Source organism: Lygodium microphyllum, chromosome 10 (genome assembly GCF_053477565.2).
Source record: "Lygodium microphyllum isolate KBCC chromosome 10, Lygodium_microphyllum_v1.1.10, whole genome shotgun sequence".
Taxonomy (NCBI): domain Eukaryota; kingdom Viridiplantae; phylum Streptophyta; class Polypodiopsida; order Schizaeales; family Lygodiaceae; genus Lygodium; species Lygodium microphyllum.
Window position 1 is genome coordinate 125,235,915 of NC_141144.1, and position 14,773 is coordinate 125,250,687.

The window sequence follows — 14,773 nt, forward strand, 5'->3', positions numbered from 1 at the left end:
CTACTAGAGATTATGACGATGATTTACCTAATGAGGACTATGATGCAAGGGAGTCCATATGGGATCATGAGTTTCACTAGAGGATAGAAGGGGACCTAAGTCATCTAGGCTGCATGGTAGTCTATGAAGCCTAGCATTATAAACTTGTTAGAATTATATGGACCATAAACTTACTAGAGATTAAGATGATGCTTTACCTCATGAGGACTATGATGTAAGGGAGTTCACATGAGATCATGAGTTTCACTAGAGGATAGAAGGGGATCTAAGTCTACCTAGGATGCATGGTACTCTATGAAGCCTATCATTATTCCTTTTTTTGACTTCCATATATAATTCTTTAATATCCTAAGATCTAGGAGATAGGGGCATTAGTTTGATACAGGTACTACATGGGTTGAAATACTTTTAATCCAGATGCAAGCCCATTGACATGAGTAAGTGGCCTATGGTTTTTGCATTAGATTGAGGACATAGGGAACCTTAGCAAAGAAATGTGTATGAGCTTAGATGGCATGACCCTAGAGGTATGTCGTTATACATACATGAGCATTTATGGATTATGTATGATGCAAGAGATACTTGAGTCTCAAGCATAGAGGCTTATCAACATACCTAGGCAATACCATATTTTCCAATAGCTAACCATATTTCCCAAGAAATCAACAAATATGAAAGACAACCAAACAAGAGAGAAGCTTGAGCCTAGTGTCATTTGATATAGACATCCATATAGCATCCCCTTTATCCTCATCTCTAAAGAATGCTTTGAATTGAATTCAAAAATTTACCCAAAAATCATGGAATTTAAACTAGTCTTGTTATTAGCCACAAAATTGGCACATGATGCATATATAATGTCTTTTTGTGATCCACAAAAAATGGCTTTTCGATTGGCCATAACATCCGTATGCGATGTCAAAATCCAATGAGACTTTACAATGTTTTTTATGCAAAATAGTAAAATTTTTATTAAATAATTTTCATGGTTGCATAGATACTAGGCCTTTATCAAGGCCTTTTAATAATTCTCAAAATCCTTGTCTCGCAAATTACTAGGCCTAGAAGATAATTTTCTTGAAAAAACAAGCTTGAATTTAGACCTCCAATAATAGAAACAATGTGAGCAAACTATTGACTAGTAGAAAAACTATTTAGTTTTTCTTTGAAATTCTATGTGGCCAAAGATATAGAAAGCATTACTTGCATCCAAGCTCAATGCACTTTGCATACGTAGAACCCATGGACTAGTTACTCCTCCTCCTCGCAAGACAACTTACCATCTGTGATGCCTCTCTTATTGAGCTTGTTACCTAAGAGGATTACTCCTGCCATTACCTTCCATAAGAAGACTCTATCTATGAGAGAGAATTGTAGAGACCAAGTTCTACTAAAGAAATCGTGCATGAAATTGGCCAATATGTTAATGCCCCAATAACTACATACCTTAGAGAAATCTTGTTACCCTCCTTATTAGTGATGCCTTTCGTACGTTTCATATTGAAGGCATTCCAAAGTGCTTCTCCCAAAAGTTTTAGATAGGGAAAACTATTTATTCTTGAGGTATGAGTGCCTACCAACCTTGCATGTTTAATTGAGATTTTTACCCATGTTGACTTATGTTGGGAGCTCATGCTCGACCGCCAAGACCCACGGACCACTTATTGTTCAAGTGTTTCAAGTCGAGCACTAATGGCTACCTCTCACATAGTTGACACGCATTCCCTCTCTACGAGAGTAGTGACCTTACCTCGATGCCCGATTGAGTATCCTCAGCATACTTGTAGCTCCATGATTCGTGATGCGAGCTCAAGCAACCTCAAGCCTCCACCTTCAAGCTCCATCATCCTTAGCCTCCACCTTCAAGCTCCATCATCCATAGCCACATGCGAGACAAGAGAAGAGAAGAGAAGAGGAGAAGAGAGGAGATGTTGGAGAGCTTCTTCTCCTTGATCCCTCACCCTCACACACTTACTCCCTCACACCCTAACACTCCCTCTCTCAATCACACACAAGCAAGCAAGCAAGCAAGAAGGAGAGAAGAAGATGAGTCCACTTTGCCACACACCAAAGAATGAGCTTCTCATTCACTTTTTGAGTTTATATACAAAGCCCTTATCCCTTTGGGCACCCATCCCCTTTTTTATATGACTGACCATTATAGCAAGGTCCTCTTTTCCCATTCCCTTCTAGTTACCCTTTCTCTTTATCTATGCCCTTCTACCCTTTACAATTTGCACAGGAGGGAGCCTGGCACTCTTTTACAAAAGTTTTATGGGTGCCTTGCATTAAAAAATGTGATTTTGCTTTTGCCTTTGGCTTAGCTTTTGAGGCGACCCTTGCGCTTTTGGCTATTTCCCTTCCTGCTTCTTTCTTTGTGTCCACATTTGGAGTTTTCTTGGACTTCTTTGGACTTCTTTGGACTTCCTTTTCTCTATCTCGAACTGGGGTTAACATTATCCCCTCCTAGATGAGTGCTAGTCCCATGGCACTTCTGTGTTTGTGTTGATGAGGGTCATTGATCTAAAGGGTGATGGGTGAGTTGATGATGGTGGGGCCACGCAAGGATTAGTTGTTGGAGAGAAGCTGATCAAAATGTTGAGATGGTGGAGGCCCAGAAATGGTTTTCTTCTTTTCTTTTCTTTTTTTAAATTTCCTTTTTTCTTTTTCTTTTTCTCTTCTCCCCCCCCTTTTTTTTAAATCGATACAAGGTGCTCTTAGGCTGTACCCCATTCCTCTTTTGATGATGCATCATGGGGTGGCCTAATAGATTTGCTAAAAAAGGCATGGCTTGCATATAGCTCTTGAGATTAGCCCTGACGTTTAGAGGTGTGGTTGACAAAAAGGGGTGTCCACACCTCATAAACTGGCTATTGTTCATGTCTTCAAGCACCTTCATACAAAAAGAGGGCAATAACATAGCCCTTATCATTATAGCTAGGCCATGGCACAACTATCTATTCCTAGGTTGAGATAAAAAAAGAATGGAGGTAGGTGGGCCTCCTGGGCAGCTAGCTTTTGCTTTAGTAGAAACCTAATGGTCCTAAGATAGTTACAAGTTGTGATGAAAGTAGTCTGGACAGGATGAGAAATCCTTGAGGAAGCGCGTGATTGAAGGACGCATGTCTCCTACCTTGAAGGTTAGGCATTCCTTGGGATTCTTTGCATTGGCATTGTAGATCTTGGGGAAGTCATACCTATCATGCTCCTCCCAATTGTAATCCACTCTGTGCCTATGAGGGTAGGGCATGTAGATAGGGTCATTCCTTTCTTTAGGGAGTGTGCCGAACACTTTCAAGTGTGAGACATCAGGCTTCTTACCTGTAAAACATTCTTCGGGGGTCATACCATGAACTGCAGCTGTGGGAGTTATGCTCATAATATAAACAACAACATGAACCAAAAATGCTTAAGCATATTCTTTTCAGCCATCAAGGCACGTGCAACTTCTGCAATATGCCTGTTTTTCCTTTTCGCAACCCCATTTTGCTGTGGGGTATACCTGCATGTGAATTGTCTCTTTATCCCATGAGATCTCAGAAAATCACTGAACTCATTCGAGAGGTACTCTTTCCCTCCATCTGACCTCAAGCACTTTACTTTCAAGCCTGTTTCTCTTTCATCTGCAGCCTTGAAAGTTCTAAAGTGCTCAAACGCTTCACTCTTTTCCTTCATAAAATATACCCACAACTTTCTAGATCAATCGTCAATGAATGTGACAAAGTATGAAGTGCCTCCAAGAGATACATTTTGTGTAGGCCCCCAAATATCTGTATGCACAACATCAAGGATATTTCTGCTTACATCTCTGTCATGTGAAAAGGGTTGTCTTGCATGCTTACCAAACTGACATGCTTCGCATACCTTATGAAATTCTGCAATTCTAAATGTAGACAAACTTGTAACCAACCCTTTGGACTGCATTAATTTGAGCCTTTGTACATTTGCATGTCCAATGCGTTTGTGTCAAATTTCAATATCTACAACAACACCTTTTCCTTTAGCATACATAGCAGCATTCATAGTAGGAATTCCAGCATCCAGAGTAAACGTACGTCCAACTCTACTTCCCTTTGCAACCAACCTGCACTTGTCATTGAAGTCTTCTACAAAGCATCCCTTTGCATTAAATATGACTTGCAGCCCTTGCTCTACCATATGACCAACTGACACCAAGTTCTTTGTAATAGATGGCACATGTAATACATCTGAAAGACTCTTTGTCTTACCATCATGCATAGTTTCCTCGCTGCAACTTACCACTGCGAATATCATCTTTCTTAGCATAACATTGGGCTGCAATATGACCTGTTTTGCCACAGTAGTGACACACAATACCAAAGTTATTAGAACCTATGTTCTGCCATCCACCTCTTCCTCTAAAGCTCCCCCTGCCTCTAAAGTTACCACGACCTCCTAAAACTTGCATATCGCCAAATTGCTGATTCAATTTGTTTTGCTGGTTGTCACTACCACGTCCCGTACCACGGCCTCTTGAAGAGGACCTGCTACGTCCCCTTCCTGAACTGGAGTATAAAGCTTGGACCTACTCACCACTTTTTTCAGATGTCTCATTCTGCATGTTGATCTCTTCAGTGATCATAAGGGAGACCAACTCATCGAAATCTGGAAATGGCTTTCTGACATATACAAAAGTTACAAAAGACTTCCAAGCCTTTTCATTTGTTAAGTCCACCCAAGGTAGACGACACCAAATCATTATCATTGGGTATTGCATCAATCTCGCTGCCAAGGCATCTGCAATGCTTCTTACCTTCAGTGCATACTCATTGATAGACGTCTTCCCTTTCTTCAATGTATTCAACTCTTGCTTGAGTTGAATATTTCGTGCCTTTGTATTTACGGAAAACATACTTTCAAGTATGATCCAAGCTGCATATGAATTCTCTGCATTTCTAATATGTCCCAGCATATTATTATCAATTATTGCAGACAGCCAATACATGACCTTTTTGTCTTTTGTATTCCATTCCTTTCGTGCCTTTGTCTCTTCTGCAATTGGAGGATCACTCACCTCCAGCTCCTTTTCTTCACCTAAAACAAACTCGTAGAGGCCTTTTCCAATAAGGAAGTTCGTGACACGGAACTTCCATGAAGGGTAGTTATTCTTATCGAGCTTCTCAATGATGGGGTTTCCATTGTTCTCTACCATTATCACAAAACTAATACCAAACAGCAAGCAAATCTTCTGCAACCCTCGACCTGTAGTGCACAGCAATACACCAGACAGCCTTTTTTACTGTCTGCTCAACAATACGTGCAATGTACAACCACTTTGTAGATAAACATTGTGTTTATTCGCTGGTAAATACCTTTGAACTTACAGATCTAAAATCTGTAACCTGTGCACATGTATATGGCAGACACAGCTGAAATTGCAGGATACCTCAAACTGTTGTCTATAACCTTGCGAGTCTAAAATGAGGCCTGAAATGACCTTGGATGGCCAAAATAGTAGCGGGCAATTCCTAAAGGGCTTATCTGTAGAATACACAGCGCTCTTTGCGCACACCAAATCTCACTGCAATCTGAGATTTTGCTCTGCCCTGCTTCCGGTACCTCCACAGGCACTGTCCAAGAGAAGAAGTAAAGAATGGAAGAGCTTCTTACCTGTTGCTGCTTGCTTGCTCGAATCCTTGGCTCCTCTCCTTCGCTTTAGCATTCAAAACAAGCCTCAATCAGTGGTGCAGCTCTAATACCATGTCATGAATCGCATGGTGGGGGAACTTGCTCAAGATGCTGCACCGAACATACACAGAATGCACAAGGAGAAGCTCACTCAAGAGATAAGAAGAGAGATGGAGGCCAAAACGTTTTCTTGCTGGTTTCTTCTTCTTCTTCCACACCCTTTACAATGTACACAAATTATAGATAAGATAGAACATAAAGAAAAGTGGCCTACTAAGTCAAACAATGCATAACCGACTACACTAGTCGATTGGCGCTATAACTATGCCAGCTGTAAATAGGTGTAACAACCTGAATATAGTAAGTAATGAGTCAGTGGCCATGTGAGAGTCATAATGACCACTGACGTGCTAAGTGGAGACGTGTGGACCCATCTAACCAGGCGGTCCATCATTAATGTCCGTATGTGTTGAGCTTGTCATCTCAATAACGATGAACTAGATGCCTTGAAAAGTCAGCTTAAGAAGAGCTTTGAGATTAAGGACATGGGACATGACTCATATATTCTTAGCATTCATGTGCATCATGTGTGATTGCTATAAGGGGCTCCTTTACTTGTAATAGTCTGGCTATATATAGAAGGTCCTTGAGCACTTCCATATGCAGGATATTAAACCTATTGGCTATCCTTTACCTTCCCATATGAAGGTCAATCAGGAAAATTGTCCCGAGTAGATGAGGAAAAGGCCTAGATGGCCTAGATCCCTTATTTTTATACAGTGGTAGGTAGTTTGATGTATACACGATAGCCACTCATCGAGACATAGCATTTGCAATGAGAGTTGTGGCATGCTATATGGCCACACTTAGTCAACAATATTGGGACATCATAAAGGATATCATGAGGTATTTGAAAGGCATTGCACATATGAGCATTTTCTATGGTGGTCAGGATACTACAATCGTAGGCTACACTGACTTCGACTATGTAAGACATGCAAATAGTAGAAAGTTCATCTCTAGATATGTCCTCACTTTTGCTGGAGGTGCTGTTTAATGGATGTCTAGGGTGCAAAAATGCACTCTTATATACTACTGAGACAGAGTATGTTATAGCCCCACTAAGGCTTACAAGAAGGCCCTACAGTATGCTGTCCAGTGTGACATATCTTGGTATTATTGTTACTCCTACACTACATTTGAATTCTATGAGTGCTATTCAATTGTCCAAGAATCTAGTTTTCCATGCAAAGACAAAGTACATTGAGGTGCGCTATCACATCATTAGGGAGGTGGTAGAGGATAAGTCTATTGAGCTTATAAAGATCTTGATTGGTAAGAATCTTGTAGATCTACTCACTAAAAGTCCCTCAGTGGAATGTTTAGCCTTCCTTAGGAAGGGGCCTATGCCTACATTGCCTTATATTTACGTTACACACTGTGATAGTACACTTGTACACTTTAGGCACTGGTTGCCCATCACTATCACTTTATACTTTATTCTTTTAGTGACTATCAAATAAGAGAAGGTTGGTCACACATTGTGACTATTGAAGTTCACACATATAGTATTTCTCTCTCTTGATCTCTTGCCCCATTCACCATAGCTCTTGCTACCATTTGTGCACTTCCACTTGGGCTCTACCTTTCAAATATCCTTGCATAAATAAGAGACGATATAGGTATATACTCCATCACACACACACACACACACACACACACGCACGCACGCACGCACGCACACACACACACACACATATTTGTTCGGTCTACTAGACACCCTTGCATAGAGAGATATTGCAGGCACGCATTTCATCTTCAAATTCATTGAGAGTCCGAAACATGCCATCTTATCTCACCATCCATAGCTTCATGCCTTGCTAGATGGTTGCCAATGTGGCTACATCTATCCCTCTGGTGTCCTCCACCTCAGTACCACAATTACCCTCCTTGGGCACATCCTTATCATGAGCACCCCATCCCATTCTTATACTATAATTGTCATCACTAGCTTCATTATTGTTCTCTCACCACCTAAAATCTATACATTAGTGCTCACCTTCTGCATCTTTCAAATGCAATCTATTGTTTATCTTCCATTTACTGTGGTAATTTCGCTTCTTACAACAATCAATTGGAAGATTTTCCCACCTCATCAAGCAATCAATTGTACATATTCCAATGTCATTTATGTTCTTATCAAGATCAAGAGACTCGAAATATCCCTAAAAGAACCTTTAATCAAGATAAGTGCTTTCAATATTTGTCTTGCTTCGATTTCTTTGCTCAATCAAAATCATTAGATTCTTTACGATAGTTCTTAATTGAAGACATTGCAATTATATTTAGAAATACTACCCTTTGTTAGTTGGACTATTGTAATATTGAGTAGTCGGTTGTCATATTATATACAAAAGCTTAACCTTTGGTTGAAAGTATGTACATGAATTGGAATATAGCATTGTTGGCTATCAACTTATCACATTGTTTTCTTTCACTTGTGGTGCGTAACTATCAACTAAAGTTGGTTATGACTTATTATTAAGGTAAAGTACTCCCATCTTTATTTACTTTTGTTTTCTCTTCAAGTCGTATTCAATGTTTACTAATTTCCAATCGATGTTTGGAGTGGTACAGTTAACAGTTCGTTTTATCATTCAGTATTTGCAACTAATATATATGCAATGCATAAATGTGTCAAGATGATACAACGAAAACATTAATTATATATGTGGGTTGAGGTTTAGGAGTAGAATTATTTTTGATTATATATAAGTTGATAAAATTTGTGGTCTGGTTAATAGTTCTTTTTATTGTTTAGTATTTGCAACTAATGTATATGTCCAACTAATTGTTATAACTGCCAGTAAAGATGTAGCTATAAAATAAGTCATAATAATATGGTGGCATTTACATAATATAGGATACTAGGTAGGTTAGATACAAAGATTGTGCCCATTGAAGAGAGAGAGAGAGAGAGAGAGAGAGAGAGAGAGAGAGAGAGAGTCTTTATGCACATGTGGATGCATTGTTGTATTTTGCACCTCAAGCCCAAAGTGCATTGTTTGTTGCATAAGAAATTCGATGTTTGTCCTTTTGTGAGCAAAGGGGAGCGGCCGCGCTATTCCCGAATTGTTTGCAAAAGCGCAAAACAAATGACGCGAAACCCTGTGAACTTTGCAAGTCTGCAAACCACACAACACGCAAGTAACAGGCTAGCTAGTTAATTAATAATTAAGACTAGTTGATTAAAATATCAAAATACCACAAGTCTTAACGACAAATTCAAAAATTTATCGGAGTCCTCTAGACTCTAGTAAGGGCCGGGTCGCACCAGATATTTTTCCTCGACAAAAGAGTGAACGTGATTCCGCGGTACTTCCGCAACAGCCGCACATGGCCGGGTTCACAGTCCCCGCAAGGGCAGTCTCCTTCTCGTTCACGGACACCATCTCATGCCATGGCCAAGAAGCCAGTAGCACTCCTGACAGGTTGCTCAGCTGGTGGCATCGGCCATGCTCTGGCTCTGGAGCTTGCAGAAAGGGGCCTCTACCATGTGGTTGCAACAAGCCGCTCCCTTTCTTCCCTGGATGAGGCCCTGCTTGCCCACCCTGACATAGAGACCATGGCCCTGGATGTGTCCTCCATGGAGTCCGTCTCTCACGCAGTGGATGCCATCCTCACACAAGCAGGGCCTATCAGCATCCTCATCAACAATGCAGGCACATCTTGCTACGCACCGACTGCCGAGCTGCCCCTCCCTCTCTTGGAGAATGCTTTTCGAACAAATGTTTACGGTAAAGTTACTCTTTCATTCTCTCCTTTGCAGACTTTCATACCTATCGTGGTTAGTGTAATGGGGGATTATTTGCAGGATTAGCATCCGAGGAATAAGCACTATAGCATAGGAAACATCCAATTTTTCGGACCTTGGAAGCTTGGATCACACCCAAAAATTCTAATCGCAACATACTTTCTTACAAGTGTGTGTGTGTAAATATAATTGTAATGTATTTTTAACAATTTTCTCTATTTGAAGGTATGTGGGAAGAGCCCTAAAACTAGGCAAAATTTTTAGCACATGGTGGCCAGGATGGGCTTATCTGAGTAATTGGATGTCTATCCTGATGATCTCTTGTGTGTAGGTCCTCTGGCTTTGATTCAAGCAGTATTGCCTCAAATGATTGAGGCAAGGAGTGGGAAGATTGTGAATGTTGGAAGTGTGGGAGGCCTTGTGGCAAATCCATGGTCTGGCGGCTACTCTGCATCCAAAGCTGCACTGCATGCGCTCACTGATAGCCTAAGGTATCACTGCTAAATTTGTCTTGTTGAGCTCTTTATTTGTGCTCTTTGTGTAACTGCTCGGCAGCAACCTGAAGCTAGACTGATGGCAAAACCTTTCTAGAGGATTCATCAAGTCAGACACTTATGCACTTGATTCATCTTGATTTATTGTTATTATAGCTTTCAAACATTGTTGTTGTCCACTGCTGTAATAGATCCTTCTTTCTCACTGAAAAACATGGTTGTGTTCACAAATACTTCTATATACATCATCTGCAAATACAGACTTCGAGAGGGTGCATGAGAGCAACAATTATGCTTTCCTTCAGCAGCATGATGACTCTCTGTTTAACATGCCACTTGAATCTGTCTATATGGCTGCAGCCAACAGCATCTATAGAACATGTGCTGTTGATAGCATCAATTGGCCAGCACTGACTGCCACATTATTTGTTGGCTGGTCATTTCAATTCTCACCATTCTAACTGCCTTTGTGGAGCACGGCATGGTATTGTTCATGCACACAGTGACAAGTTTGTCTTGGCGATGACTAGGACCGGTCAAATTTGCCGCTTGGCCTACGAACATCTGCTTGTCAAATCTGTCGCTTGGGTTGTGGCCTGTCGCCTGCTACTTGTCGTGTGCCCTTGCAGCGCCTGCGACTTGCCACCTGCTACCTGTTGTGTGCCCCTCCCTATTGAGCTCGCTTGCGACTTGTCTGTGGCACTTGCCTATCGTGCCTGCCTGCAACCTAGTGATTGCACGAGTTTGTCTTCTACGCGACTTGCCTTGAATGTTTGTTGCTTGCCGAAAGGCCTGCACGCCATGTGCTAGTGTCAATTGCTTGCCTATCTTGCAGCTTATCGCCTGTCACTGCCTCTGATACCAGTTTGTTGGAGCCTGTCTTCTAGAGACTGAGTGAGCTGAGGGTGAGAGTGTCAAATATTGCACAGAGAGTAGAGAGCAGTAGAGAGGAGTGTGAGCACGACACAATGGATGTTCGGTACAAAGACTAGTATACCACTTTTTAGGTTTAGATAATATATAAAGTACAAGAGTGTAAGGGTGCGTTCACATCCGAACATTGTAAAAGGCATGGTGAACCTTTATTCATGACATGCACCTTTCGGTCCATGATCGCTTGGAACTTTGTCTCGGCCTTAGAAGACATCTTCACCTACAATGCTTGCACAAAACCCAAAAAGCAGCCCCCTCTGACTGTGAAAATGCAGCTTGCTAGGGCTCTTGTTTGCTCATCCCGCTTCTTCACCTACCGAAGGAGATGAAAAGGTAAAATCTGCACTCGAAGGCCCAAAACCCAGCCTTCTTCCTTCTCTAACAGCAAAAACCAGCAGCAACTTCAGCAAATCTTCTCCTTTCTTGCACACCCATGCTCGCCTAAGCCTTGTTCTGATGCGCAGCCCTCTTGCTCGCACTTGAACGTTGAAAACACAGCCTTGTGTTGCACTAAAATCTCCTCTTCAAATGGGTCCACCCTAGGTCAGTCCTTCAATGCTCTGATACCATGTCAGAGTGAAGCAATGCAGAAGCGAATGACCAAGACAGAGTGAACAGAGAGAGAGAGAGAGAGAAAGAGACAGTGAAACACACAAAATTTGCAGTGAAGAATGCTGTATAAGTATACAGAAATATACACGGGTGCTTAGAGAATTTTTGTGTATGTCTCCACCTCGAAGATCTGAATCTTTGTCAGCCTTGAGGGCAGTCTCTATGGTCTGCAGCCTGAAATCTGTGAAAACAACTGAGGAAGACTGCTGAAATTAGGGCCAATAAATAGGTCAGCAGAAAAATGCCAAAAATACCAATGCAGCCGACTGGACAGCAAATCTGTCTGACCAGCTGTCTGACTGCACTCTGCTGACACCTAACACGTGGCAGCTGCCACGTGGCACTCCTGCACCAATCGCTGCCTAGGAAACCTCCTGTACCTGCTACCTGTATGGGGAATGACCAGCTGACCAGCTCTAACAGTTCCAAGGTACCAAGTGACAATTCCTAGATGTAGGTGACACCTCTAGGATGTAGGTGATAGCTCACAGGTAGGTGACAGCTCATAGGTGGAGACAAAGGCTGGAATTAGGTGCTAGATGATAGCATACAATAAGGGGAAGGTCTGATTGCGATATCCTCCACGAACTGGGTGTGGGCAGCAAAGATATGGCTTCTAAAACCTGCAAAAACGAGATTGAGGGAGAGTGGTGGGCGACATGCCTATAGAAAGTTTGGGGCACTCAAATTAAGGTTTTACATGTGGGACATAGTAACTCTCTAGGATCGTGTTTTTTTAAAACATATCAAGGTTTATTTATTTGTTAAGCATGTTTTGGGGCTGTTTAAGTCAAGCTAATGCAATTTTAGCTCAACAAGGGATGGATATGGTTATAAGTTTTGTGAAGCTATCGGGGCTATGGGCATAGGTCTTGTGAAGTAGCTATTACGGGTGACTGAGGCATTTAGTAGAGCCTAGTGTTTGTGAAAGCATTCTAGTGTAGCATGTGGATTCATGTGTGGTTTTTTGTTCAAATCTTGAAGAACAAGCAAGAGATACTAGTCATTGTGATGTGACACTTTTGTCATATGAGGTATTTGTGCTTGTGGATCATTGCTATATTTTTTGGAATACACTTGAATAATTGCTTTCATTTGAATTGTTGGCAAATGCATGTTTCTACAAAATATGGCTTTGAGATGGCCAAAAGGGAGAGCAATGACATTAGGACATAAACTGTTGTGGTGCAGTTGGTTACAGCTCGTCAGAGCCTTTATGCTCATGATCTTGCAAGCTTTAATCATAGATTTGTTGAGGGCTGTTTTGGTATATTTGATCTACTGACATAGGTTTTAGTGTTGAGGATGGTCCCATAATTGATGCAGGAGTGAGTGAATCTCTCATTGTGGCAGTTTAGTGTGTTTGGACCTCTAGTAAGTCAAGTAAGTAAATCCTATATGCTATGCTGAGTTATACAGCTTGAATGGGATGGATTCTTTAGAAGAATTGAGCAGCGCACTTCTGAAATGGCATGCTTTTAGAGAGTGTGGACAGTGCCTTCCTGCTCTTTATAACAATGGTCGTCTTTTCTTAGAGTGCTTGCTGCTTGTTTTAACTTTGGTAGAAGTTGTTGTGAAAGCGAAAGCTTGATATGAGAGAAGCTGTTTTACTCAAAATTCACCTGATTTTTAATGTTTCCAGGGTTGAATTGAAGCCTTTTGGGGTGCAAGTTATTCTTGTAATACCTGGAGCTATAGCAACAAAATTTGCGGAGAAAGCTTATGTGGTAGTGAAAGGCTTGAAACTTGACATTTACAAGCCTTATGCAGAAGCCATAGCTTTCAGAGCACTACACTCTCGACAACCAAAGTCCACACCAACAGATGTGTTTGCCAAGAAGACCATTGATGCAATTCTACAGAAGAATCCACCAAAGCATTTTGTATATGGGTATCTTTCCAGCAGATTTGCCTTCCTCTACTACATGCCCTGTTGGGTAAGAGATTGGTGGTTTTCTAAGAAATTTGGCCTTTCTGGCCACAATCCAGACTTGGGTCCAAAAAAACAAGCCTAAGCAATGAAGCAATGTGATGCTTTTGCTGAACTTTACAAGAATTCAAGCCTTGCCAATATTTGATTCTTCACAAACCAGCATAGCCTGTTCAATGCTACAAGCTCTAACCTTCCTGATTTCAAGGACACCGAGTTATCCTTTGGGTTGCTCAGCTGAAAAAGCACCACTTTATTGTTGTCTCCAAAGGCTGTTTTATTGCACGCTGCCTCTCTTGACTTCTGGTGCTTTCACCATTAGTTCTCATCCCTTGCCCTGCACTTTAGTTACTGTCTTCATCATCTGTAGTCTGTGATGCCAACACATGTGATGGCTCTAGAACGAAGAGGGTTTTTTTTTTTTTGGGATCACTAATAGAGGATCTCTTTGGATGATTCCTGAATATAAGTTCTCTTTGGATAGTGGTTGGAAAGTTGTGATCTTTAAATCTTTCCTTCGGGGAGTTCATGCCAAAGCTTAAAATAAAGTAACAAGGTCTAGACCCAAGCTCGTAGTGGTAATTGTATTTCGAAAGTAAATATTCACAGCATCACTGAGCAAGCATCTTGAGATGAAGGAAGCCCAAAGCAACAGTCTTAACAGTTACCAAAAGTATGAACTTATGATTCATCTTGCTATGAAAGCCTAAAATTTTTAAACCCACTTTACAACTGTATGGCATATCAATTTGACCTTGGGACATTTCTGTAGTAGGTGAAACTTGTCTATTTCTAATATGCCCCTAATAACTTACCAGTTTATGCCAGTATGTTTTCATAGGATTTGAGGTCAGTCAATCTTCTTTCCTTTTTGTGCAGCATCCATTGCAACCGAATTGTTCAAGAGACTAAAGTGTCTCTAATCTGGTCAATGGTTCCCCATTCTAGACTAAGGATTTCAAACATCCTGTTACCTTTCACACCCTTAATGAATATTGAATTAGCTTCAGCTTCTCCTTCAAAGGCGAGCAGGCAGGTTCAAAGGCATCCTGGAAGGCCCAAATTACTTGATTGAGTGGTGGATTGTCTTTACTGTTAAGTGTTCCAGTCTACAGTTCAATATAACCCTTGAGAGTTAGAAACAAAAAGGCTCATAGTACAAGATAGTATAAATGACCCATAGGCCCAAAATACAAGATATAAATGAAGCCTAAGGCGCAATGAACATGTCATTATTGCTAGTATAGAATCTTGTTTAGCTGAACCCACACAGCATGAAACACCTAAAATGGTTGCAAGACATTGAGACAAATAGACACCATTGTGGGAAAAATGTAGTGT

General features: G+C 41.2%; 1 protein-coding gene across 1 annotated transcript; it reads left to right on the forward strand.

The window, feature by feature from the left end:
- Window positions 1-8,981: 8,981 nt before the first annotated feature.
- Window positions 8,982-13,911, forward strand: LOC148030536 (short-chain dehydrogenase ptmH-like). The gene is made up of 3 exons (XM_087686891.1): window positions 8,982-9,446; window positions 9,795-9,954; window positions 13,145-13,911. The coding sequence occupies exons 1-3, from the start codon at window positions 9,110-9,112 to the stop codon at window positions 13,515-13,517; spliced, it is 870 nt and encodes a 289-aa protein (XP_087543017.1). The 5' UTR covers window positions 8,982-9,109; the 3' UTR covers window positions 13,518-13,911.
- Window positions 13,912-14,773: the final 862 nt, after the last annotated feature.

What these genes read in the sequence shown, in the direction of transcription:
- LOC148030536 (XM_087686891.1), top strand. Translation starts at nt 9,110, where the DNA reads ATGGCCAAGAAGCCAGTAGCACTCCTGACAGGTTGCTCAGCTGGTGGC. An exon ending in TTTTCGAACAAATGTTTACG is followed by an intron (nt 9,447 to 9,794) that starts GTAAAGTTACTC and finishes TCTTGTGTGTAG; the next exon opens with GTCCTCTGGCTTTGATTCAA. An exon ending in GCGCTCACTGATAGCCTAAG is followed by an intron (nt 9,955 to 13,144) that starts GTATCACTGCTA and finishes TAATGTTTCCAG; the next exon opens with GGTTGAATTGAAGCCTTTTG.